The 26765-nt window shown below is 56.3% G+C and overlaps 1 protein-coding gene across 1 annotated transcript; it reads right to left on the bottom strand.

Annotated features, from left to right (window-relative positions):
• Nucleotides 1–10056: 10056 nt before the first annotated feature.
• LOC142483173 (arf-GAP with coiled-coil, ANK repeat and PH domain-containing protein 1-like) lies at nt 10057–26759 on the bottom strand. Its single transcript, XM_075583241.1, has 8 exons — nt 26704–26759; nt 26402–26516; nt 23655–23833; nt 22707–22776; nt 21791–21885; nt 18511–19109; nt 11093–11259; nt 10057–10170 (listed from the first exon to the last, which is right to left on the bottom strand). Exons 2-8 carry the CDS (start codon nt 26504–26506, stop codon nt 10057–10059), a joined length of 1329 nt encoding a protein of 442 aa, XP_075439356.1. The 5' UTR covers nt 26507–26516; nt 26704–26759.
• Nucleotides 26760–26765: the final 6 nt, after the last annotated feature.

Below are 26765 nucleotides of genomic sequence, written 5' to 3'. Positions count from 1 at the left end.
AGAGAGAGAACGGGGGAGGATTAGAGAGAGCGAAGGGGGGGAGGATTGGAGAGAGAAGGGGGGGAGGATTAGAGAATGAGAGAGAAGGGGGGGAGGATTAGAGAGTGAGAGAAGGGGGGGATTATAGAGTGAGAGAGAAGGGGGGAGATGAGAGAGAGAGAGAAGGGGGGAGGATTAGAGAGTGAGAGAGAAGGGGGAGGATTAGAGAGAGAGAAGGGTGGAGGATTAGAGTGAGATTGAAGGGGGAGATAAGAGAGAGAGAAGGGGGGAGGATTAGAGAGAGAGAGAAGAGGGAGATAAGAGAGAGTGAGAGAGAAGGGGGAGGATTAGAGAGAGAGAGAAGGGGGAGATCAGAGAGTGAGAAGGGGGGAGGATGAGAGAGTGAGAGAAGGGGGGTAGGATGAGAGAGTGAGAGAAGGGGGGGAGGATTAGAGAGTGAGAAGGGGGGAGGATGATAGAGTGAGAGAGAAGGGGGAGGATGATAGAGTGAGAGAGAAGGGGGAGGATGATAGAGTGAGAGAGAAGGGGGGAGGATGAGAGAGTGAGAGAAGGGGGGAGGATGAGAGAGAGAGAGAAGGGGGGAGGATGAGAGAGAGAGAGAAGGGGGGAGGATGAGAGAGAAGGGGGGAGGATGAGAGAGTGAGAGAAAAGGGGGAGGATGAGAGAGAGAGAAGGGGGGGAGGATGAGAGAGTGAGAGAAGGGGAGGATGAGAGAGAGAGAAGGGGGGAGGATTAGAGAGAGAGAGAAGGGGGGAGGATTAGAGAATGAAAGAGAAGGGGGGGAGGATTAGAGAGTGAGAGAAGGGGAGGGATTAGAGAGTGAGAGAGAGAAGGGGGAGATGAGAGAGAGAGAGAAGGGGGGAGGATTAGAGAGTGAGAGAGAAGGGGGAGGATTAGAGAGAGAGAAGGGTGGAGGATAGAGTGAGATTGAAGGGGGAGATAAGAGAGAGAAGGGGGGAGGATTAGAGAGTGAGAGAGAAGAGGGAGATAAGAGAGAGTGAGAGAGAAGGGGGAGGATTAGAGAGAGAGAGAGAGAAGGGGGAGGATGATAGAGTGAGAGAGAAGGGGGGAGGATGAGAGAGAGAGAAGGGGGGAGGATGAGAGAGAAGGGGGGAAGATGAGAGAGAGAGAGAAGGGGGGAGGATGAGAGAGTGAGAGAAGGGGGGAGGATGAGAGAGAAGGGGGGAGGATTAGAGAGAGAGAAGGGGGGGAGGATTGGAGAGAGAAGGGGGGAGGATTAGAGAATGAGAGAGAAGGGGGGGAGGATTAGAGAGTGAGAGAAGGGGGGGATTAGAGTGAGAGAGAGAAGGGGGAGATGAGAGAGAGAGAGAAGGGGGAGGATTAGAGAGTGAGAGAGAGGGGGAGGATTAGAGAGAGAGAAGGGTGGAGGATTAGAGTGAGATTGAAGGGGGAGATAGAGAGAGAGAAGGGGGGAGGATTAGAGAGTGAGAGAGAAGAGGGAGATAAGAGAGAGTGAGAGAGAAGGGGGAGGATGATAGAGAGAGAGAGAAGGGGGAGGATGATAGAGTGAGAGAGAAGGGGGGAGGATGAGAGAGTGAGAGAAGGGGGGAGGATGAGAGAGAGAGAGAAGGGGGGAGGATGAGAGAGAGAGAGAAGGGGGAAGATGAGAGAAGGAGGATGGAGAGAGAGAGAGAGAGAGAGAGAGAAGGGGGAGGATGATAGAGTGAGAGAGAAGGGGGAGGATGAGAGAGAGAGAAGGGGGGAGGATGAGAGAGAAGGGGGGAAGATGAGAGAGAGAGAGAGAAGGGGGGAGGGTGAGAGAAGGGGGAGGATGAGAGAGAGAGAGAAGGGGGGAGGATTAGAGAGAGAGAAGGGGGGAGATTGGAGAGAGAAGGGGGGAGGATTAGAGAATGAGAGAGAAGGGGGGGAGGATTAGAGAGTGAGAGAAGGGGGGGATTAGAGTGAGAGAGAGAAGGGGGAGGAGAGAGAGAGAGGGTGGAGGATTAGAGTGAGATTGAAGGGGGAGATAAGAGAGAGAGAAGGGGGGGAGGATTAGAGAGTGAGAGAGAAGAGGGAGATAAGAGAGAGTGAGAGAGAAGGGGGAGGATGATAGAGTGAGAGAGAAGGGGGAGGATGATAGAGTGAGAGAGAAGGGGGGAGGATGAGAGAGTGAGAGAAGGGGGGGAGGACGAGAGAGAGAGAGAAGGGGGGAGGATGAGAGAGAGAGAGAAGGGGGGAGGATGAGAGAGAAGGGGGAGGATGAGAGAGAGTGAGAAGGGGGGGGATGAGAGAGTGAGAGAAGGGGGGTAGGATGAGAGAGTGAGAGAAGGGGGGGAGGATTAGAGAGTGAGAAGGGGGGAGGATGATAGAGTGAGAGAGAAGGGGGAGGATGATAGAGTGAGAGAGAAGGGGGGGAGGATGAGGAGTGAGGAAGGGGGGAGGATGAGAGAGAGAGAGAAGGGGGGAGGATGAGAGAGAGAGAGAAGGGGGGAGGATTGAGAGAGTGAGAGAAAAGGGGGAGGATGAGAGAGAGAGAGAAGGGGGAGGGATGATGAGAGAGAGAAGGGGGGAGGATGAGAGAGAGAGAGAAGGGGGGAGGATGAGAGAGTGAGAGAAGGGGGAGGATGAGAGAGAGAGAGAGAGAGAGAACGGGGGAGGATTAGAGAGAGCGAAGGGGGGGAGGATTGAGAGAGAAGGGGGGGGAGGATTAGAGAATGAGAGAGAAGGGGGGAGGATTAGAGAGTGAGAGAAGGGGGGGATTAGAGAGTGAGAGAGAAGGGGGAGATGAGAGAGAGAGAGAGAGAGAAGGGGGGAGGATTAGAGAGTGAGAGAGAAGGGGGGAGGATGAGAGAGAGAAGGGGGGAGGATGAGAGAGAGAAGGGGGGAGGATGAGAGAGAGTGAGAAAGGGGGAGGATGAGAGAGTGAGAGAAGGGGGGTAGGATGAGAGAGTGAGAGAAGGGGGGGAGGATTAGAGAGTGAGAAGGGGGAGGATGATAGAGTGAGAGAGAAGGGGGAGGATGATAGAGTGAGAGAGAAGGGGGGAGGATGAGAGAGTGAGAGAAGGGGGGAGGATGAGAGAGAGAGAGAAGGGGGAGGATGAGAGAGAGAGAGAAGGGGGGAGGATGAGAGAGTGAGAGAAAGGGGGAGGATGTGAGAGAGAGAGAAGGGGGGAGGATGAGAGAGAGAGAAGGGGGGAGGAGGAGTGAGAGAGTGGAGAGGGGGGGGGATGAGAGAGAGAGAGAAGGGGGTAGGATTAGTGAGAGAGAAGGGGGGGAGGATTGGAGAGAGAAGGGGGGGAGGATTAGAGAATGAGAGGGAAGGGGGGGAGGATTAGAGAGTGAGAGAAGGGGGGGAGATTAGAGAGAGAGAAGGGGGGGAGGATTAGAGAGTGAGAGAAGGGGGGAGATTAGAGAGAGAGAGGTGGGGAGATAGAGGAAGGGGGGGAGATTGAGAGAGAGAAGGGGGGAGGATTGAGAGTGAGAGAAGGGGAGATTGAGAGAGAGAAGGGGGGAGGATTATATATAGAGAGAGAGAGAGAAGGGGGGAGATTAGAGAGTGAGAAGGGGGGTGGATGATAGAGTGAGAGAGAAGGGGGAGGATGAAGAGTGAGAGAGAAGGGGGGGGAGGATGAGAGAGTGAGAGAAGGGGGGAGGGATGAGAGAGAGAGATGGGGGGAGGATGAGAGAGAGAGAGAAGGGGGGAGATGAGAGAGTGAGAGAAAAGGGGGAGGATGAGAGAGGAGAGAGAAGGGGGAGGATGAGAGAGAGAGAAGGGGGGAGGATGAGAGAGAGAGAGGAAGGGGGGAGGATGAGAGAGTGAGAGAAGGGGGAGGGAGGGAGGTGTTGTTGGGTGTGGTTGTTTGGAGGAAGTATAAATTGAAAATGAGAGAGAGAGAGAGAGAACGGGGGAGGATTAGAGAGAGCGAAGGGGGGGAGGATTGAGAGAGAGAAGGGGGGGGAGGATTAGAGAATGAGAGAGAAGGGGGGGAGGATTAGAGAGTGAGAGAAGGGGGGGGATTTAGAGAGTGAGAGAGAAGGGGGAGATGAGAGAGAGAGAGAGAGAGAAGGGGGGAGGATTAGAGAGTGAGAGAGAAGGGGGGGAGGATGAGAGAGAGAAGGGGGGAGGATGAGAGAGAAGGGGGGAGGATGAGAGTGAGAAAGGGGGAGGATGAGAGAGTGAGAGAAGGGGGGTAGGATGAGAGAGTGAGAGAAGGGGGGGAGGATTAGTGAGTGAGAAGGGGGGAGGTGGTAGAGTGAGAGAGAAGGGGAGGATGATAGAGTGAGAGAGAAGGGGGGGAGATGAGAGAGTGAGAGAAGGGGGGAGGATGAGAGAGAGAGAGAAGGGGGGAGGATGAGAGAGAGAGAGAAGGGGGGAGGATGAGAGAGTGAGAGAAAAGGGGGAGGATGAGAGAGAGAGAGAAGGGGGGAGGATGAGAGAGAGAGAAGGGGGGAGGATGTGAGAGTGAGAGAAGGGGGGGGGATGGAGAGAGAGAGAAGGGGGTAGGATTAGAGAGAGAGAAGGGGGAGGATTGGAGAGAGAAGGGGGGGAGGATTAGAGAATGAGAGGGAAGGGGGGGAGGATTAGAGAGTGAGAGAAGGGGGGGAGATTAGAGAGAGAGAAGGGGGAATGGGGTGGGAGGATTAGAGAGTGAGAGAAGGGGGGAGATTAGAGAGAGAGAGGTGGGGAGATTAGAGAGAAGGGGGGGAGATTAGAGAGAGAGAAGGGGGGAGGGTTAGTGAGTGAGGTTGGGGTGGTTGTGTTAGGGGGTGTTGGGAGGAAGGGGGAGGATTATATATATAGAGAGAGAGAGAAGGGGGGAGATTAGAGAGTGAGAGAAGGTGGGGAGATTAGAGAGAGAAGGGGGGGAGATTAGAGAGAGAGAGGGGGGTGGGAGATTAGGGAGTGAGAGAAGGGGGGAGATTAGAGAGAGAGAGAAGGGGGGGGAGGATTAGAGAGTGAGAGAAGGGGGAGGAGGATTAGAGAGTGAAGATGGGGGGAGATTAGAGAGAGAGAAGGTGGGGAGATTAGAGAGAGAAGGGGGGGGAGATTAGAGAGAGAGAAGGGGGGAAGATTAGAGAGAGAAGGGGGTAGGATTATAGAGAAAGAAGGGAGATTAGAGAGTAAGAGAGAGGGGGGGAGATTAGAGAGAAGGGGGATGATTAGAGAGAAGGGAGGGGGGAGGATTAGAGAGAGGGAGGGGGGTGGATTAGAGAGAGAGAAGGGGGGGAGATAATAGAGAAGGGGGGAGGATTAGTGAAAGAGAAGGGGGGGAGATTAGAGAGAAGGGGGGAGGATTAGAGAGAGAGAAGGGGGAGGGTTAGAGAGTGAGAGAGAAGTAATAGGGTTACCCTGTGTACCCCCCGCAGGGTGGCATGGTGCTGGGGTATATTTGGGCAGTAATATGGTTACCCTGTGTACCCCCGCAGGGTGCAGGGGTATATTTGGGCAGTAATAGGGTTACCCTGTGTACCCCCGCAGGGTGGCATGGTGCAGGGGTATATTTGGGGAGTAATAGGGTTACCCTGTGTACCCCCGCAGGGTGGCAGGGTGCAGGGGTATATTTGGGCAGTAATAGGGTTACCCTGTGTACCCCCGCAGGGTGGCAGGGTGCAGGGGGGGTATATTTGGGCAGTAATAGGGTTACCCTGAGTACCCCCGCAGGGTGGCAGGGGGGGTATATTTGGGCAGTAATAGGGTTACCCTGTGTACCCCCGCAGGGTGCAGGGGTATATTTGGGCAGTAATAGGGTTACCCTGTGTACCCCCGCAGGGTGGCAGGGTGCAGGGGTATATTTGGGCAGTAATAGGGTTACCCTGGGTACCCCCGCAGGGTGGCAGGGTGCAGGGGTATATTTGGGGAGTAATAGGGTTACCCTGTGTACCCCCGCAGGGTGGCAGGGTGCAGGGGGGTTGGGCAGTAGTAGGGTTACCCTGTGTACCCCGCAGGGTGCAGGGGGGTATATTTGGGCAGAAATAGGGTTACCCTGTGTACCCCCGCAGGGTGGCAGGGTGCAGGGGGGGTATATTTGGGCAGTAGTAGGGTTACCCTGTGTACCCCCGCAGGGTGCAGGGGGGGTATATTTGGGCAGTAATAGGGTTACCCTGTGTACCCCCGCAGGGTGGCAGGGGTGCAGGGGTATATTTGGGGAGTAATAGGGTTACCCTGTGTACCCCCGCAGGGTGGCATGGTGCAGGGGTATATTTGGGCAGTAATAGGGTTACCCTGTGTACCCCCGCAGGGTGCAGGGGTATATTTGGGCAGTATTAGGGTTACCCTGTGTACCCCCGCAGGGTGGCAGGGTGCAGGGGTATATTTGGGCAGTAATAGGGTTACCCTGGGTACCCCGCAGGGTGGCAGGGTGCAGGGGTATATTTGGGAGTAATAGGGTTACCCTGTGTACCCCCGCAGGGTGGCAGGGTGCAGGGGGGGTATATTTGGGCAGTAGTAGGGTTACCCTGTGTACCCCCGCAGGGTGCAGGGGGGGTATATTTGGGCAGTAATAGGGTTACCCTGTGTACCCCCGCAGGGTGGCAGGGTGCAGGGGGGGGTATATTTGGGCAGTTAGTAGGGTTACCCTGTGTACCCCCACAGGGTGCAGGGGGGTATATTTGGGCAGTAATAGGGGTTACCCTGAGTACCCCCGCAGGGTGGCAGGGTGCAGGGGTATATTTGGGGAGTAATAGGGTTACCCTGTGTACCCCCGCAGGGTGGCATAGTGCAGGGTATATTTGGGCAGTAATAGGGTTACCCTGTGTACCCCCGCAGGGTGGCAGGGTGCAGGGGAGGTATATTTGGGCAGTAATAGGGTTACCCTGTGTACCCCCGCAGGGTGCAGGGGTATATTTGGGCAGTATTAGGGTTACCCTGTGTACCCCCGCAGGTTGGCAGGGTGCAGGGGGGGTATATTTGGGCAGTAATAGGGTTACCCTGTGTACCCCCGCAGGGTGGCAGGGTGCAGGGGGGGTATATTTGGGCAGTAATAGGGTTACCCTGTGTACCCCCGCAGGTTGGCAGGGTGCAGGGGTATATTTGGGCAGTAATAGGGTTACCCTGTGTACCCCCCGCAGGGTGGCAGGGTGCAGGGGTATATTTGGGCAGTAATAGGGTTACCCTGTGTACCCCCCGCAGGGTGGCAGGGTGCAGGGGTATATTTGGGCAGTAATAGGGTTACCCTGTGTACCCCCGCAGGGTGGCAGGGTGCAGGGGTATATTTGGGCAGTAATAGGGTTACCCTGTGTACCCCCGCAGGGTGGCATGGTGCAGGGGTATATTTGGGAGTAATAGGGTTACCCTGTGTACCCCCGCAGGGTGCAGGGGTATATTTGGGGAGTAATAGGGTTACCCTGTGTATCCCGCAGGGTGGCAGGGTGCAGGGGGGGTATATTTGGGCAGTATTAGGGTTACCCTGTGTACCCCCGCAGGGTGCAGGGGTATATTTGGGCAGTAATAGGGTTACCCTGTGTACCCCCGCAGGGTGGCATGGTGCAGGGGTATATTTGGGCAGTAATAGGGTTACCCTGTGTACCCCCGCAGGGCGCAGGGTGCAGGGGTATATTTGGGGAGTAATAGGGTTACCCTGTGTACCCCCGCAGGGTGCAGGGGGGGTATATTTGGGCAGTAATAGGGTTACCCTGTGTACCCCCGCAGGGTGGCAGGGTGCAGGGGTATATTTGGGCAGTAATAGGGTTACCCTGTGTACCCCCGCAGGGTGCAGGGGTATATTTGGGCAGTAATAGGGTTACCCTGTGTACCCCCGCAGGGTGGCAGGATGCAGGGGGATATTTGGGCAGTAATAGGGTTACCCTGTGTACCCCCGCAGGGTGGCAGGGTTGCAGGGGGCGGGTATATTTGGGCAGTAATAGGGTTACCCTGTGTACCCCCGCAGGGTGGCAGGGGGGGTATATTTGGGCAGTAATAGGGTTACCCTGTGTACCCCGCAGGGTGGCAGGGTGCAGGGGTATATTTGGGCAGTAATAGGGTTACCCTGTGTACCCCCGCAGGGTGGCAGGGTGCAGGGGTATATTTGGGCAGTAATAGGGTTACCCTGTGTACCCCCGCAGGGTGGCAGGGTGCAGGGGTATATTTGGGGAGTAATAGGGTTACCCTGTGTACCCCCGCAGGGTGGCATGGTGCAGGGGTATATTTGGGCAGTAATAGGGTTACCCTGTGTACCCCCGCAGGGTGCAGGGGTATATTTGGGCAGTAATAGGGTTACCCAGTGTACCCCCGCAGGGTGGCATGGTGCAGGGGTATATTTGGGCAGTAATAGGGTTACCCTGTGTAGCCCCCGCAGGGCGGCAGGGTGCAGGGGTATATTTGGGGAGTAATAGGGTTACCCTGTGTACCCCCGCAGGGTGCAGGGGGGGAATATTTGGGCAGTAATAGGGTTACCCTGTGTACCCCCGCAGGGTGGCATGGTGCAGGGGTATATTTGGGCAGTAATAGGGTTACCCTGTGTACCCCCGCAGGGTGGCAGGGTGCAGGGGTATATTTGGGCAGTAATAGGGTTACCCTGTGTACCCCCGCAGGGTGCAGGGGTATATTTGGGCAGTAATAGGGTTACCCTGTGTACCCCCGCAGGGTGGCAGGATGCAGGGGTATATTTGGGCAGTAATAGGGTTACCCTGTGTACCCCCGCAGGGTGGCAGGGTGCAGGGGTATATTTGGGCAGTAATAGGGTTACCCTGTGTACCCCCGCAGGGTGGCAGGGGGGGTATATTTGGGCAGTAATAGGGTTACCCTGTGTACCCCCGCAGGGTGCAGGGGGGGTATATTTGGGCAGTAATAGGGTTACCCTGTGTACCCCCGCAGGGTGGCAGGGTGCAGGGGTATATTTGGGCAGTAATAGGGTTACCCTGTGTACCCCCGCAGGGTGGCAGGGTGCAGGGGTATATTTGGGCAGTAATAGGGTTACCCTGTGTACCCCCGCAGGGTGGCAGGGTGCAGGGGTATATTTGGGGAGTAATAGGGTTACCCTGTGTACCCCCGCAGGGTGGCAGGGTGCAGGGGGGGTATATTTGGGCAGTAGTAGGGTTACCCTGTGTACCCCCCCAAGGTGCAGGGGGGGTATATTTGGGCAGTAATAGGGTTACCCTGTGTACCCCCGCAGGGTGGCAGGGTGCAGGGGGGGTATATTTGGGCAGTAGTAGGGTTACCCTGTGTACCCCCGCAGGGTGCAGGGGGGGTATATTTGGGCAGTAATAGGGTTACCCTGTGTACCCCCGCAGGGTGGCAGGGTGCAGGGGTATATTTGGGGAGTAATAGGGTTACCCTGTGTACCCCCGCAGGGTGGCATGGTGCAGGGGTATATTTGGGCAGTAATAGGGTTACCCTGTGTACCCCCGCAGGGTGGCAGGGTGCAGGGGGGGTATATTTGGGCAGTAATAGGGTTACCCTGTGTACCCCCGCAGGGTGGCAGGGTGCAGGGGGGGTATATTTGGGCAGTAATAGGGTTACCCTGTGTACCCCCGCAGGGTGCAGGGGTATATTTGGGCAGTATTAGGGTTACCCTGTGTACCCCCGCAGGTTGGCAGGGTGCAGGGGGGGTATATTTGGGCAGTAATAGGGTTACCCTGTGTACCCCCGCAGGGTGGCATGGTGCAGGGGTATATTTGGGCAGTAATAGGGTTACCCTGTGTACCCCCGCAGGTTGGCAGGGTGCAGGGGGGGTATATTTGGGCAGTAATAGGGTTACCCTGTGTACCCCCGCAGGTTGGCAGGGTGCAGGGGTATATTTGGGCAGTAATAGGGTTACCCTGTGTACCCCCGCAGGGTGGCAGGGTGCAGGGGTATATTTGGGCAGTAATAGGGTTACCCTGTGTACCCCCGCAGGGTGGCAGGGTGCAGGGGTATATTTGGGCAGTAATAGGGTTACCCTGTGTACCCCCGCAGGGTGCAGGGGTATATTTGGGCAGTAATAGGGTTACCCTGTGTACCCCCGCAGGGTGGCAGGATGCAGGGGTATATTTGGGCAGTAATAGGGTTACCCTGTGTACCCCCGCAGGGTGGCATGGTGCTGGGGTATATTTGGCCAGTAATATGGTTACCCTGTGTACCCCCGCAGGGTGCAGGGGTATATTTGGGCAGTAATAGGGTTACCCTGTGTACCCCCGCAGGGTGGCATGGTGCAGTGGTCCTCGCCCGTCTTTATCCGCCTGGTTGACACTCGCCCCGTTCTGCAGCAGAAACTCGCAGGCGACGAGAGAATCCTGCGGGGCGATGGGGGGTCATTAATACGGGGCGTAGATATGGGGGGGTGTCACATGGTTTCGGGGTGTCATTAATAGATGGAGTAGTTATGTGGTGTGTCACACTGTTTCGGGGGTGTCATTAATACATGGCGTAGGTATGTGGGGTGTCACACGGTTTCGGGGTGTTATCAATACGTGGCGTTGATATGTGGGGTGTTGGTTTTGGGGTGTCATTAATACATGGCGTAGATATGTGGGTTGTCACGGTTTCGGGGTGTCATTAATAGATGGCGTGGTATGTGGGGTGTTGGTTTCGGGGTGTCACGGTTTCGGGGTGTTATTAATAGATGGCGTATGTGGGGTGTTGTTTTCGGGGTGTTATTAATAGATGGCATATGTGGGGTGTTGGTTTCGGGGTGTCACGAATAGATGGCGTAGATACGTGGGGTGTTGGTTTCGGGGTGTCACGGTTTCGGGGTGTTATTAATAGATGGCATATGTGGGGTGTTGGTTTCGGGGTGTCACTAATAGATGGCGTAGATACGTGGGTGTTGGTTTCGGGGTGTTATTAATAGATGGGGTATGTGGGGTGTTGTTTTCGGGGTGTTATTAATAGATGGCGTATGTGGGGTGTTGTTTTTGGGGTGTTGTTTTCGGGGTGTTATTAATAGATGGCATATGTGGGGTGTTGGTTTCGGGGTGTCACTAATAGATGGCGTAGATACGTGGGGTGTTGGCTTCGGGGTGTTATTAATAGATGGCGTATGTGGGGTGTTGGTTTCGGGGTGTCACACGGTTTCGGGGTGTCACTAATACATGGCGTAGATACGTGGGGTGTTGGTTTCGGGGTGTCACACGGTTTCGGGGTGTTATTAATACATGGCGTAGATACGTGGGGTGTTGGTTTCGGGGTGTCACACGGTTTCGGGGCGTCACTCACAGACAGCACGGCCCGGATCAGGGGGGTTCGCCCGTCCTCGTCGCTCCGCACCCAGTTGACGTCTGCTCCGTGGGCGAGGGCGTCGGCCATCGTGGGGAGGTAGTGATGTTCCGCTGCGCGATACAGCAGGGCGCCAGGGTGCAAGCTCCGCACGTCAGGCCCCGCCCCTGCGGAGAGGCGACCAATCAGAACGCATACACACTGCGAGCTTAAAGCGCCACCTCCTCTAATAGGCGCGCGCACGTCACTGTGTGTGTGTCACTGTGTGTGTGTGTCACTGTGTGTGTGTGTCACTGTGTGTGTGTGTGTGTCACTGTGTGTGTGTGTGTCACAGTGTGTGTGTCACAGTGTGTGTGTCACAGTGTGTGTCACAGTGTGTGTGTTTGTGTGTCACTGTGTGTGTGTGTCACTGTGTGTGTGTGTGTGTCACTGTGTGTGTGTCACAGTGTGTGTGTGTGTGTGTGCGTCACTGTGTGTGTGTGTCACTGTGTGTGTGTGTGTCACTGTGTGTGTGTGTATCACTGTGTGTGTGTGTGTGTGTGTGTCACTGTGTGTGTGTGTGTGTGTGTGTGTGTGTCACAGTGTGTGTGTGTCACAGTGTGTGTGTGTGTGTCACAGTGTGTGTGTGTGTCACTGTGTGTGTGTGTGTGTGTCACTGTGTGTGTGTGTCACTGTGTGCGTGTGTCACTGCGTGCGTGTGTCACTGTGTGTGTGTGTCACTGTGTGTGTGTCACAGTGTGTGTGTGTCACTGTGTGCGTGTGTCACTGCGTGCGTGTGTCACTGTGTGTGTGTCACTGTGTGTGTGTGTGTGTCACTGTGTGTGTGTCACTGTGTGTGTGTCACTGTGTGTGTGTGTGTCACTGTGTGTGTGTGTCACTGCGTGCGTGTGTCACTGTGTGTGTGTCACTGTGTGTGTGTCAGTGTGTGTGTCACAGTGTGTGTGTCACAGTGTGTGTGTCACAGTGTGTGTGTGTGTCACTGTGTGTGTGTGTGTCACTGTGTGTGTGTGTCACTGCGTGCGTGTGTCACTGTGCGTGTGTCACTGCGTGCGTGTGTCACTGCGTGCGTGTGTCACTGTGTGTGTGTGTCACTGTGTGTGTGTGTGTGTCACTGTGTGTGTGTGTCACTGTGTGTGTGTGTGTGTCACTGTGTGTGTGTGTGTCACTGTGTGTGTGTGTGTCACTGTGTGTGTGTGTGTCACTGTGTGTGTGTGTGTCACTGCGTGTGTGTGTCACTGCGTGCGTGTGTCACTGCGTGCGTGTGTCACTGTGTGCGTGTGTCCCTGTGTGTGTGTCACTGTGTGTGTGTCACTGTGTGTGTCGTGTGTCACTGCGTGCGTGTGTCACTGTGTGTGTGTGTCCCTGCGTGCGTGTGTCACTGTGTGTGTGTGTCACTGTGTGTGTGTGTCACTGCGTGCGTGTGTCACTGTGTGTGTGTGTCACTGTGTGCGTGTGTCACTGTGTGTGTGTGTGTGTCACTGTGTGTGTGTCACTGTGTGTGTGTGTCACTGTGTGTGTGTGTCACTGTGTGTGTGTGTCACTGTGTGTGTGTGTCACTGTGTGCGTGTGTCACTGCGTGCGTGTGTCACTGTGTGTGTGTCACTGTGTGTGTGTCACTGTGTGTGTGTGTCACTGTGTGTGTCACTGTGTGTGTGTGTCAATGTGTGTGTGTGTCACTGTGTGTGTGTGTGTCACTGTGTGTGTGTGTCACTGTGTGTGTGTGTCACTGTGTGCGTGTGTCACTGTGTGCGTGTGTCACTGTGTGCGTGTGTCACTGTGTGTGTGTGTCACTGTGTGTGTGTGTGTCACTGTGTGTGTGTGTCACTGTGTGTGTGTGTCACTGTGTGTGTGTGTCACTGTGTGTGTGTGTGTGTGTGTGTCACTGTGTGTGTGTCACTGTGTGCGTGTGTCACTGTGTGTGTCACTGTGTGTGTGGCACACAGGCCGGTTATATAGAGATACTGTATGCCTACCCTGTGTGCCATATACAGTATGTAGAGGTATATACTGGATAGGTATATAGGGATCCGTACAGGATAGGGGTATACTCTATACACTGGTTGGGTATATACAGTACGTGTATATACTGTATAGTGGGTTCGTAAATAGGGGCATATACGGTATAGTGAGTGTGTACATAGGGGTATATACAGCATAGTGGGTGGACACATTAGGTACACAATAGATAGTTACCTAGGGATATATATGCTATACTGGGTGAATGAATACAGTGAGTGGCTATATAGGGGTATATACAGCACACTGGGCATATATAGATGTATATATAGCACAGTGGGTATATTTTGCACGGTGGGTGGGTATACAGTGGTATATAGGGGACAATTGGCATATACACAGCACAGTGATTAATATATATATATATTAACATCGCCGGAAGAAGAGATCAGTGTATCTCGAAAGCTCGCACAAATAAAAGCATTTCGTTAGCCACAGAACGGTATCATCTATTTATTTTTTGATTATTGAAGCTCGGCTAACACGGTACTGATACCTCTACATGTGTGTGTGTATATATATATATATATATATATATATATATATATATATATATATATATATATATATAATATAAAATCATCCTCTCCAGCCCGTGTCTCCCCACTGCTGGATGAAGCCTCCCCAGTGATCTCCCAGGTCCTGCGGTTACAGCCTCTTCTCCACGTCGCTCCCACACACTCCCTCATCCCATCCTCTCCAGCCCGTGTCTCCCCACTGCTGGATGAAGTCTCCCAGTGATCTCCCAGGTCCTGCGGTTACAGCCTCTCTTCTCCACGTCGCTCCCACACATTCCCTCATCCCATCCTCTCCAGCCCGTGTCTCCCCACTGCTGGATGAAGCCTCCCCAGTGATCTCCCAGGTCCTGCGGTTACAGCCTCTTCTCCACGTCGCTCTCACACATTCCCTCATCCCATCCTCTCCAGCCCGTGTCTCCCCACTGCTGGATGAAGTCTCCCAGTGATCTCCAGGTCCTGCGGTTACAGCCTCTCTTCTCCACGTCGCTCCCACACATTCCCTCATCCCATCCTCTCCAGCCCGTGTCTCCCCACTGCTGGATGAAGCCTCCCCAGTGATCTCCCAGGTCCTGCGGTTAAAGCCTCTCTTCTCCACGTCGCTCCCACACATTCCCTCATCCCATCCTCTCCAGCCCGTGTCTCTCCACTGCTGGATGAAGTCTCCCCAGTGATCTCCCAGGTCCTGCGGTTACAGCCTCTTCTCCACGTCGCCCCCACACATTCCCTCATCCCATCCTCCCCAGCCCGTGTCTCCCCACTGCTGGATGAAGCCTGCCCAGCGATCTCCCAGGTCCTGCGGTTACAGCCTCTTCTCCACGTCGCTCCCACACATTCCCTCATCCCATCCTCCCCAGCCCGTGTCTCCCCACTGCTGGATGAAGCCTCCTCAGTGATCTCCCAGGTCCTGCGGTTACAGCCTCTCTTCTCCACGTCGCTCCCACACATTCCTCATCCATCCTCTCCAGCCCGTGTCTCTCCACTGCTGGATGAAGCCACCCCAGTGATCTCCCAGGTCTTGCGGTTACAGCCTCTCTTCTCCACGTCGCTCCACACATTCCCTCATCCCATCCTCTCCAGCCCGTGTCTCCCCACTGCTGGATGAAGCCTCCCCAGTGATCTCCCGGGTCCTGTGGTTACAGCCTCTCTTCTCCACGTCGCTCCCGCACATTCCCTCATCCCATCCTCTCCAGCCCGTGTCTCCCCACTGCTGGATGAAGCCTCCCCAGTGATCTCCCAGGTCCTGCGGTTACAGCCTCTCTTCTCCACGTCGCTCCCACACATTCCCTCACCCCATCCTCTCCACACTGCTGGATGAAGTCTCCCCAGTGATCTCCCAGGTCCTGCGGTTACAGCCTCTCTTCTCCACGTCGCTCCCACACATTCCCTCATCCCATCCTCCCCAGCCCGTGTCTCCCCACTGCTGGATGAAGCCTTCCCAGTGATCTCCCAGGTCCTGCGGTTACAGCCTCTTCTCCACGTCGCTCTCACACATTCCCTCATCCCATCCTCTCATGCCCGTGTCTCCCACTGCTGGATGAAGCCTCCCCAGTGATCTCCCAGGCCCTGCGGTTACAGCCTCTCTTCTCCACGTCGCTCCCACACATTCCCTCATCCCATCCTCCCCAGCCCGTGTCTCCCCACTGCTGGATGAAGCCTTCCCAGTGATCTCCCAGGTCCTGCGGTTACAGCCTCTTCTCCACATCGCTCTCACACATTCCCTCATCCCATCCTCTCCAGCCCGTGTCTCCCCACTGCTGGATGAAGTCTCCCAGTGATCTCCCAGGTCCTGCGGTTACAGCCTCTCTTCTCCACGTCGCTCCCACACATTCCCTCATCCCATCCTCTCCAGCCCGTGTCTCCCCCACTGCTGGATGAAGTCTCCCCAGTGATCTCCCAGGTCCTGCGGTTACAGCCTCTCTTCTCCACGTCGCTCCCACACATTCCCTCATCCCATCCTCTCCAGCCCGTGTCTCCCCACTGCTGGATGAAGTCTCCCAGTGATCTCCCAGGTCCTGCGGTTACAGCCTCTCTTCTCCACGTCGCTCCCACACATTCCCTCATCCCATCCTCTCCAGCCCGTGTCTCCCCACTGCTGGATGAAGTCTCCCCAGTGATCTCCCAGGTCCTGCGGTTACAGCCTCTCTTCTCCACGTCGCTCCCACACATTCCCTCATCCCATCCTCCCCAGCCCGTGTCTCCCCACTGCTGGATGAAGTCTCCCCAGCGATCTCCCAGGTCCTGCGGTTACAGCCTCTCTTCTCCACGTCGCTCCCACACATTCCCTCATCCCATCCTCCCCAGCCCGTGTCTCCCCACTGCTGGATGAAGCCTCCCCAGTGATCTCCCAGGTCCTGCGGTTACAGCCTCTCTTCTCCACGTCTCTCCCACACATTCCCTCATCCCATCTTGCTTTTGGGCGTCGTCTTGGTCTTTCAATCTCTTGGAATCCAGTCGAGTTCCATCTTTGTCCAACGATGGTCATTTCTTCTTGCAATATGTCCGACCCACCGCCATTATCAGTCTTCCCCCCCATGTGATGATGTCTCAGACTATTGTTTGGTTTCTGACCCATTCATTATTTTTCCTGTCTCTTAGGCTATATATTTAAATATTAATTAGGCTTTTAACACCTGTCACTCTCCTTCTGCACCCCACTAAAGTCCTGTCCCCCAGTATTTCCTGGGTGAGAGTTCGCACAGTCTAACAAAGGGGGAGAGATGTGCATCCTCACTGGCTGTCTTTGGGTGAGTGACAGGCCACTCAGCCTATCACAGAGGAATGTGCAGACATCCTAAGAGAAATATATATATAATATTATGTTCAACTCTTTTCCGTGTGACTTCATGTTGGGGACATGCACGTGGAGTATTTGAAGCCTGTATCTCTTTGCCCACTGAATGACGATTCTGGCGGCCCTTTCCGATGAGCGTTCATACCCCCACTGTGCCGTTTCTCCATCTCTTGGCCAACGACGAAGCCTTCTCCTCCGATTCTTCCATATTCTGTACCCCTGGAATATAATACGTGTCCCGCTTGGGAAGCTCAATGTGGTCTTCATCTTGTCTTCCAACTTCACGAAGGCCAACAATATCCCATTTCCTCTTACCAAGGCCGTCTCCCAGTTCTTGCCGCGCTGCTTCACCGGAGAGAGTCCGGCAGGTGGAGGCAGCTGGGTTTAGGTTTGAATGACGGCTTTAGATTAACCTCCAGGGATTGTTAGCCCCCTCTGCCTTCTTCCTGAGCGCTGTCACGCCCAGGGACCACCCAGCCTCTGGAGAACGAGGGCAATTATATATATAATACACACACACACACACACAACATTGGGTGGTTATATAGAGGCACAGTTACCCGAGGTTTGTACATAGGGGTATATAAGGCACAGTGGATGGGTATATATCGGCACTTGCCGGCTGCTCGTGCGCATGCGTGGCCAATGGAAGAAAAACCGGAGGGGCAGCCGCCCCAAAAAGTCAGGGCAGAGTACTCAAAACCAGGACACCTGGTCACCCTATATACAGGGTTACATATACAGTACGGTGGGTATAGAGAAGTATATTACGGTACAGTATGGTGGGTATATATACAGTATGGTGGGTATATATACAGTATGGTGGGTATATATACAGTACGGTGGGTATATATACAGTACGGTGGGTATATATACAGTACGGTGGGTATAGAGAAGTATATTACGGTACAGTATGGTGGGTATATATACAGTATGGTGGGTATATATACAGTATGGTGGGTATATATACAGTATGGTGGGTATATATACAGTATGGTGGGTATATATACAGTACGGTGGGTATATATACAGTACGGTGGGTATATATACAGTACGGTGGGTATATATACAGTACGGTGGGTATAGAGAAGTATATTACGGTACAGTATGGTGGGTATATATACAGTATGGTGGGTATATATACAGTATGGTGGGTATATATACAGTATGGTGGGTATATATACAGTATGGTGGGTATATATACAGTACGGTGGGTATATATACAGTACGGTGGGTATATATACAGTACGGTGGGTATAGAGAAGTATATTACGGTACAGTATGGTGGGTATATATACAGTACGGTGAATATATATATATATATATATATATGCAAATATAGCTGTATGCTCATCTGCATGTCTTAGGCAGGTCTGCAACCCCGCCTTTCCCCATTATCACCCAGCATACAGCACTTCCAAAGCAGCAAGGGATTCTGGGAAATGACATGCAAATGAGCACACAGTGTCACTTTTTGCCTCAATAACCATTTTTAACATGGTTCCCTATAGGCTTAAGCTTGCTGCATGGTCACAGCTTTGAGCACAGCCAGGGTTAAATATATATATATATATACAGTATGGTGGGTATATATACAGTACGGTGAATATATATATATATACAGTATGGTACAGTACGGTGGCTATATGTACAGTACGGTGGGTATATATATATATATATATATATATATATATATATATATATACAGTATGGTACAGTACGGTGGCTATATGTACAGTACGGTGGGTATATATACAGTACGGTGTGTATATATATATATATACAGTATGGTACAGTACGGTGGCTATATGTACAGTACGGTGGGTATATATACAGTACGGTGTGTATATATATATATATATACAGTATGGTACAGTACGGTGGCTATATGTACAGTACGGTGGGTATATATACAGTACGGTGTGTATATATATATATATATATATATATATACAGTATGGTACAGTACGGTGGCTATATGTACAGTACGGTGGGTATATATACAGTACGGTGTGTATATATATATATACACAGTATGGTACAGTACGGTGGCTATATGTACAGTACGGTGTGTATATATACAGTACCGTTACCCGGTGTGGGGGGGGCTGTCCCGGGTTTGGGTCTCAGCATTGGTTTGGGCAGTTTCCGCAGTCTGCTGATTGGCTGGTTGTTCTCTGGCTGTGTCCCGGGCCTGCTGATTGGCTGGTTGTTCTCTGGCTGTGTCCCGGGCCTGCTGATTGGCTGGTTGTTCTCTGGCTGTGTCCCGGGCCTGCTGATTGGCTGGATGTTCTCTGGCTGTGTCCCGGGCCTGCTGATTGGTTGGTTGTTCTCTGGCTGTGTCCCGGGCCTGCTGATTGGCTGGTTGTTCTCTGGCTGTGTCCCGGGCCTGCTGATTGGCTGGATGTTCTCTGGCTTTGTCCCTGGCCTGCTGATTGGCCGGTTGATCGCTGGCAGTGTCCCAGGTCTGTTGATTGGCCGGCTGGGTCCCGGCTGTGTGTCAGGGCTGCTCATTGGCCGGTTGTTTTCTGGCTCTGTCTCCAGGCTGCTGATTGGCCGCTCCTCAGGGCTGCTGATTGGCCGGCTGGGCTGGTTACCGTGGTGACGGACGCTGCGCAGAGCAGTCTGGGGGAGTTTGGTGATAAATTTCTTCTCCACGTATTTGGCTCGAATCCAAATCTCCTTCTCACTGCTGGAATCAGAGGTCACAGAGAGGTCAGTGTGAGGGGAAAGAGAGGTCACAGAGAGGTCAGTGTGAGGTGAAAGAGAGGTCACAGAGAGGTCAGTGTGAGGGGAAAGAGAGGTCACAGAGAGGTCAGTGTGAGGTGAAAGAGAGGTCACAGAGAGGTCAGTGTGAGGGGAAAGAGAGGTCACAGAGAGGTCAGTGTGAGGTGAAAGAGAGGTCACAGAGAGGTCAGTGTGAGGGGAAAGAGAGGTCACAGAGAGGTCAGTGTGAGGGGAAAGAGAGGTCACAGAGAGGTCAGTGTGAGGGGAAAGAGAGGTCACAGAGAGGTCAGTGTGAGGTGAAAGAGAGGTCACAGAGAAGTCAGTGTGAGGGGAAAGAGGTCACAGAGAGGTCAGTGTGAGGGGAATGAGAGGTCACTGAGAGGTCAGTGTGAGGGGAAAGAGAGGTCACAGAGAGGTCAGTGTGAGGTGAAAGAGAGGTCACAGAGAGGTCAGTGTGAGGGGAAAGAGTGGTCACAGAGAGGTCAGTGTGAGGGGAAAGAGAGGTCACAGAGAGGTCAGTGTGAGGGGAAAGAGAGGTCACAGAGAGGTCAGTGTGAGGTGAAAGAGAGGTCACAGAGAGGTCAGTGTGAGGGGAAAGAGGTCACAGAGAGGTCAGTGTGAGGGGAATGAGAGGTCACCGAGAGGTCAGTGTGAGGGGAAAGAGAGGTCACAGAGAGGTCAGTGTGAGGTGAAAGAGAGGTCACAGAGAGGTCAATGTGAGGGGAAAGAGAGGTCACAGAGAGGTCAGTGTGAGGTGAAAGAGAGGTCACAGAGAGGTCAGTGTGAGGTGAAAGAGAGGTCACAGAGAGGTCAATGTGAGGGGAAAGAGAGGTCACAGAGAGGTCAGTGTGAGGTGAAAGAGAGGTCACAGAGAGGTCAGTGTGAGGTGAAAGAGAGGTCACAGAGAGGTCAGTGTGAGGGGAAAGAGAGGTCACAGAGAGGTCAGTGTGAGGGGAAAGAGAGGTCACAGAGAGGTGAGTGTGAGGGGAAAGAGAGGTCACAGAGAGGTCAGTGTGAGGGGAAAGAGGTCACAGAGAGGTCAGTGTGAGGGGAAAGAGAGGTCACAGAGAGGTCAGTGTGAGGGGAAAGAGAGGTAACAGAGAGGTCAGTGTGAGGGGAAAGAGAGGTAACAGAGAGGTCAGTGTGAGGGGAAAGAGAGGTCACAGAGAGGTCAGTGTGAGGGGAAAGAGAGGTAACAGAGAGGTCAGTGTGAGGGGAAAGAGAGGTCACAGAGAGGTCAGTGTGAGGGGAAAGAGAGGTCACAGAGAGGTCAGTGTGAGGTGAAAGAGAGGTCACAGAGAGGTCAGTGTGAGGGGAAAGAGGTCACAGAGAGGTCAGTGTGAGGGGAATGAGAGGTCACCGAGAGGTCAGTGTGAGGGGAAAGAGAGGTCACAGAGAGGTCAGTGTGAGGTGAAAGAGAGGTCAGTGTGAGGTGAAAGAGAGGTCACAGAGAGGTCAATGTGAGGGGAAAGAGAGGTCACAGAGAGGTCAGTGTGAGGTGAAAGAGAGGTCACAGAGAGGTCAGTGTGAGGTGAAAGAGAGGTCACAGAGAGGTCAATGTGAGGGGAAAGAGAGGTCACAGAGAGGTCAGTGTGAGGTGAAAGAGAGGTCACAGAGAGGTCAGTGTGAGGTGAAAGAGAGGTCACAGAGAGGTCAGTGTGAGGGGAAAGAGAGGTCACAGAAAGGTCAGTGTGAGGGGAAAGAGAGGTCACAGAGAGGTCAGTGTGAGGGGAAAGAGAGGTCACAGAGAGGTCAGTGTGAGGGGAAAGAGAGGTCACAGAGAGGTCAGTGTGAGGAGAAAGAGGTCACAGAGAGGTCAGTGTGAGGGGAAAGAGAGGTCACAGAGAGGTCAGTGTGAGGGGAAAGAGAGGTAACAGAGAGGTCAGTGTGAGGGGAAAGAGAGGTAACAGAGAGGTCAGTGTGAGGGGAAAGAGAGGTCACAGAGAGGTCAGTGTGAGGGGAAAGAGAGGTCACAGAGAGGTCAGTGTGAGGGGAAAGAGAGGTAACAGAGAGGTCAGTGTGAGGGGAAAGAGAGGTCACAGAGAGGTCAGTGTGAGGGGAAAGAGAGGTCACAGAGAGGTCAGTGTGAGGTGAAAGAGAGGTCACAGAGAGGTCAGTGTGAGGGGAAAGAGGTCACAGAGAGGCCAGTGTGAGGGGAATGAGAGGTCACCGAGAGGTGAAAGAGAGGTCAGAGAGGTCAGTGTGAGGGGAAAGAGGTCACAGAGAGGTCAGTGTGAGGTGAAAGAGAGGTCACAGAGAGGTCAGTGTGAGGTGAGAGGTCACAGAGAGGTCAGTGTGAGGTGAAAGAGAGGTCACAGAGAGGTCAATGTGAGAGGAAAGAGAGGTCACAGAGAGGTCAGTGTGAGGTGAAAGAGAGGTCACAGAGAGGTCAGTGTGAGGGGAAAGAGGTCACAGAGAGGTCAGTGTGAGGGGAAAGAGAGGTCAGTGTGAGGGGAAAGAAAGGTCACAGAGAGGTCAGTGTGAGGGGAAAGAGAGGTCAATGTGAGGGGAAAGGTCACCGTGCTCTCAGCATGGTTCTGATGTCACTACGTATCGGTGATGTAACGGTGCTCTATTTAGCGATATTAGTCGCACTGCGCTAGTTAGTGATGTCACAGTGCGATAGTGATGTCATAGTGATGTCACCGTGAACTGCAGGATGTGGGTTTCTTTATATTCATCTCCTCTGTCCGGGCCTCGTAGATCCCGTTAATCGTGTTATTCCCGAGCTCACGCATCAGCTGGGGGAGAAAAAGGGGGAGGGGGGAGTGTCAGCCGCACCTCGCACTCCCGACCCCCCCCCATCCCAACTACCCCACCCCCCATCCCAACTACCCCACCCCTCCTCCCTACCAACTACTCCACAACCCCTCCCTACCAACTACCCCACCCCTCCTCCCTACCAACTTAACCCCCCCCCCTCCCTACCAACTTCCCCACCCCCCTCCCTACCAACTACCCCACCCCTCCTCCCTACCAACTTAAACCAACTTAACCACCCTCCCTACCAACTTCCCCACCCCCCTCCCTACCAACTTCCCCACCCCCCCTCCCTACCAACTTCCCCACCCTCCTCCCTACCAACTTCCCCACCTCCCCTCCCTACCAACTTAAACCAACTTCCCCACCCCCCCTCCCTACCAACTTCCCCACCCCCCTCCCTACCAACTTCCCCAACCCCCTCCCTACCAACTTCCCCCCCTCCCCACAAACTTAAACAACTTCCCCACCCCCCCTCCCTACCAACTTCCCCACCCCCCCTCCCTCCCAACCCTCCCACCATTCCCCCCTCCCTCCCTCCCAACCCTCCCACCATTCCCCCCTCCCTCCCAACCCTCCCACCATTCCCCCCTCCCTCCCAACCCTCCCACCATCCCCCCCTCCCTCCCAACCCTCCCGCCATCCCCCCCTCCCTCCCAACTCTCCCACCATCCCCCCCTCCCTCCCAACTCTCCAACCATCCCCCATCACACCCCTCCCTCTCACCATCCCCCCCTCACACCACTCCCTCCCAACTCCCGCACAGCCCCCCCTCCCTCGCACCCCCTGCCCTCCCCCTCACCTTAATGAGCTCCGGTTCCCAGGAGTCCAGCGTCAGTGACCGTACCTTGGAGAAGTGAACCCCCAGACTCCTGCACACGGGGTACACAAGAGAGAGGGTGGGGGGAGGGGCGGGGTGTTGCAGCGGGAGGGGCGGGGCCAGGTGACGGGGGCGGGGTCTGCGTGGGTGTGGTCTGTATGTACAGTGGGCTGGAGGTGGGCAAGGGGCGGAGTCTTAAGTGTGGTGACCATGGTCTGTGGTTAAGTGGCAGGGGGTGGGGTATTGTCTGAGCATGGGGGAGGGCCCTCAGCATGGGGGAGGGCCCTCAGCATGGGGGAGGGGTCTCAGTATGGGGGAGGGGTCTCAGCATGGGGGAGGGGTCCGAGCATGGGGGAGGGGTCCCAGCATGGGGGAGGGGTCCCAGCATGGGGGAGGGGTCCCAGCATGGGGGAGGGGTCCCAGCATGGGGGAGGGGTCTCAGCATGGGGGAGGGGTCTCAGCATGGGGGAGGGGTCTCAGCATGGGGGAGGGGTCTCAGCATGGGGGAGGGGTCTCAGCATGGGGGAGGGGTCTCAGCATGAGGGAGGGGTCCGAGCATGGGGGAGGGGTCTCAGCATGAGGGAGGGGTCCGAGCATGGGGGAGGGGTCCGAGCATGGGGGAGGGGTCCGAGCATGGGGGAGGGGTCTCAGCATGGGGGAGGGGTCTCAGCATGGGGGAGGGGTCTCAATGTGAAGATGTGACGTGTCAGTGGGGGGAAGGGGCGACAGGGGGGTGGGGGTGTGACAGTGGGGGGGGGGGCTATCAGTAGGAAGAGTGTCGGTGGGCGGGGTCTCTGCCAGGGGGCGGGGTCTCTGCCAGGGGGCGGGGTCTCTGCCAGGGGGCGGGGTCTCTGCCAGGGGGCGGGGTCTCTGCCAGGGGGCGGGGCCTCTGCCAGCGGGCGGGGCCTCTGCCAGGGGGCGGGTCCTGACCTGTGTATCCCGCTGCATTCGATGCATAGCGTCACTCCCAGGTTGATACTCGCCCACTCGGGCTCAGCCCCCCGGCAGTCACAGCACGCGGCGTTCCCCGGGACGCGCAGCACCGCATCCTGTGCGCACTCACCCCCTCTCTGCTGGGCGGGGGCCTCTGTGGGGGAGCGAGACAAGCGCTGCAACACGGAGAGGAGAGTCACCGCCTACTATCCCTGCGCTGTGACGCGCCCTGCTATCCCTGCGCTGTGACGCGCCCTGCTATCCCTGCGCTGCGACGCGCCCTGCTATCCCTGCGCTGCGACACCCCCTGCTATCCCTGCGCTGCGACGCGCCCTGCTATCCCTGCGCTGCGACGCCCCCTGCTATCCCTGCGCTGCGACGCGCCCTGCTATCCCTGCGCTGCTACGCCCCCTGCTATCCCTGCGCTGCTACGCCCCCTGCTATCCCTGCGCTGCTACGCCCCCTGCTATCCCTGCGCTGTGACGCGCCCTGCTATCCCTGCGCTGCGACGCGCCCTGCTATCCCTGCGCTGCTACGCGCCCTGCTATCCCTGCGCTGTGACGCCCCCTGCTATCCCTGCGCTGCTACGCCCCCTGCTATCCCTGCGCTGCGACGCGCCCTGCTATCCCTGCGCTGTGACGCGCCCTGCTATCCCTGCGCTGCTACGCGCCCTGCTATCCCTGCGCTGTGACGCGCCCTGCTATCCCTGCGCTGCGACGCGCCCTGCTATCCCTGCGCTGCGACTATCCCTGCTATCCCTGCGCTGCTACGCCCCCTGCTATCCCTGCGCTGCGACGCGCCCTGCTATCCCTGCACTGCGCTGCGCCCTGCTATCCCTGCGCTGCGACGCGCCCTGCTATCCCTGCGCTGCTACGCCCCCTGCTATCCCTGCGCTGCTACGCCCCCTGCTATCCCTGCGCTGCTACGCCCCCTGCTATCCCTGCGCTGCTACGCCCCCTGCTATCCCTGCGCTGTGACGCGCCCTGCTATCCCTGCGCTGCGACGCGCCCTGCTATCCCTGCGCTGCTACGCGCCCTGCTATCCCTGCGCTGTGACGCCCCCTGCTATCCCTGCGCTGCTACGCCCCCTGCTATCCCTGCGCTGCGACGCGCCCTGCTATCCCTGCGCTGTGACGCGCCCTGCTATCCCTGCGCTGCTACGCGCCCTGCTATCCCTGCGCTGTGACGCGCCCTGCTATCCCTGCGCTGCGACGCGCCCTGCTATCCCTGCGCTGCGACTATCCCTGCTATCCCTGCGCTGCTACGCCCCCTGCTATCCCTGCGCTGCGACGCGCCCTGCTATCCCTGCACTGCGCTGCGCCCTGCTATCCCTGCGCTGCGACGCGCCCTGCTATCCCTGCGCTGTGACGCGCCCTGCTATCCCTGCGCTGCGACGCGCCCTGCTATCCCTGCGCTGCGACGCGCCCTGCTATCCCTGCGCTGCGACGCGCCCTGCTATCCCTGCGCTGCGACGCGCCCTACTATCCCTGCGCTGCGACGCGCCCTCCTATCCCTGCGCTGCGACGCGCCCTGCTATCCCTGCGCTGCGACGCGCCCTGCTATCCCTGCTCTGCGACACGCCCTGCTATCCCTGCGCTGCGACACCCCCTGCTATCCCTGCGCTGCCCCCCTCTCTGCTGTCCCTGCGCTCTACTATGCCTGCGCTCTGTTGTCCCTGCGCTTTGCTGTCCCTGCGCACGCTCTGCTGTCCATGTGCTGATGCGCGCTCTGCTGTCCCTGTGCTGATGCGCGCTCTGCTGTCCCTGCGCACGCTCTGCTGTCCCTGTGCTGACGTGCGCTCTGCTGTCCCTGCGCTCTGCTGTCCCTGCGCCCCTCTGCTGTCCCCGCGCCCCTCTGCTGTCCCTGTGCTGACGCGCGCTCTGCTGTCCCCGCGCTCTGCTGTCCCCGCGCGCTCTGCTGTCCCCGCGCGCTCTGCTGTCCCTGTGCTGCCGCGCGCTCTGCTGTCCCTGCGCTCTGCTGTCCCTGTGCTGCCGCGCGCTCTGCTGTCCCTGCGCTCTGCTGTCCCTGCGTCCCTCTGCTGTCCCCGCGCCCCTCTGCTGTCCCTGTGCTGACGCGCGCTCTGCTGTCCCCGCGCGCTCTGCTGTCCCTGCGCTGACGCACGCTCTGCTGTCCCCGCGCGCTCTGCTGTCCCCGCGCGCTCTGCTGTCCGCGCGCTCTGCTGTCCCCGCGCTCTGCTGTCCCCGCGCTCTGCTGTCCCCGCGCTCTGCTGTCCCCGCGCGCTCTGCTGTCCCCGCGCGCTCTGCTGTCCCCGCGCTGCCGCGCGCTCTGCTGTCCCCGCGCGCTCTGCTCTCCCTGTGCTGCCGCGCGCTCTGCTGTCCCTGCGCTCTGCTGTCCCTGTGCTGCCGCGCGCTCTGCTGTCCCTGCGCGCTCTGCTGTCCCCGCGCTCTCTGCTGTCCCTGTGCTGCCGCGCGCTCTGCTGTCCCTGCGCTCTGCTGTCACTGCGCGCTCTGCTGTCCCCGCGCGCTCTGCTGTCCCTGTGCTGCCGCGCGCTCTGCTGTCCCTGCGCGCTCTGCTGTCCCTGCGCGCTCTGCTGTCCCCGCGCGCTCTGCTGTCCCCGTGCTGCCGCGCGCTCTGCTGTCCCTGCGCTCTGCTGTCCCCGCGCGCTCTGCTGTCCCCGCGCGCTCTGCTGTCCCCGCGCGCTCTGCTGTCCCCGCGCGCTCTGCTGTCCCCGCGCGCTCTGCTGTCCCCGCGCAGACACACACACGCACACCGTGTGCTACTCACAATGCTGCCGCTCTCCCGCTTGGTGTCGCTGTAGGCCGTTGTGATGCTTCGCTGGACGGCAGAGACCCACAACTGTAACACACGCTCTGACTCTGCTTGCAGCATGCAGGACCTGCTACACAACACACCATGACAACTACACAACGCGACAACTACACCAACATTAAACAACCGACACATCTACACAACAGCAAAACTACAGACAAAAAACACACCAACACTGTGACACAATGATACAACTCCACCACACAACATAATTACACAACTACACACTGGAAAATTGTACATTATGTGTTACTTACTTTGTCGGTGACACAACCTCGAAGCAGAACCGTCTGTCGGCGTCAGGGCACAACTTCACAGC

Source organism: Ascaphus truei, unplaced genomic scaffold (genome assembly GCF_040206685.1).
Source record: "Ascaphus truei isolate aAscTru1 unplaced genomic scaffold, aAscTru1.hap1 HAP1_SCAFFOLD_3048, whole genome shotgun sequence".
Classification (NCBI taxonomy): Eukaryota; Metazoa; Chordata; class Amphibia; order Anura; family Ascaphidae; genus Ascaphus; species Ascaphus truei.
Note: the sequence above shows the minus strand (reverse complement) of the source record. Positions and strands in the feature narration are given on the sequence as shown.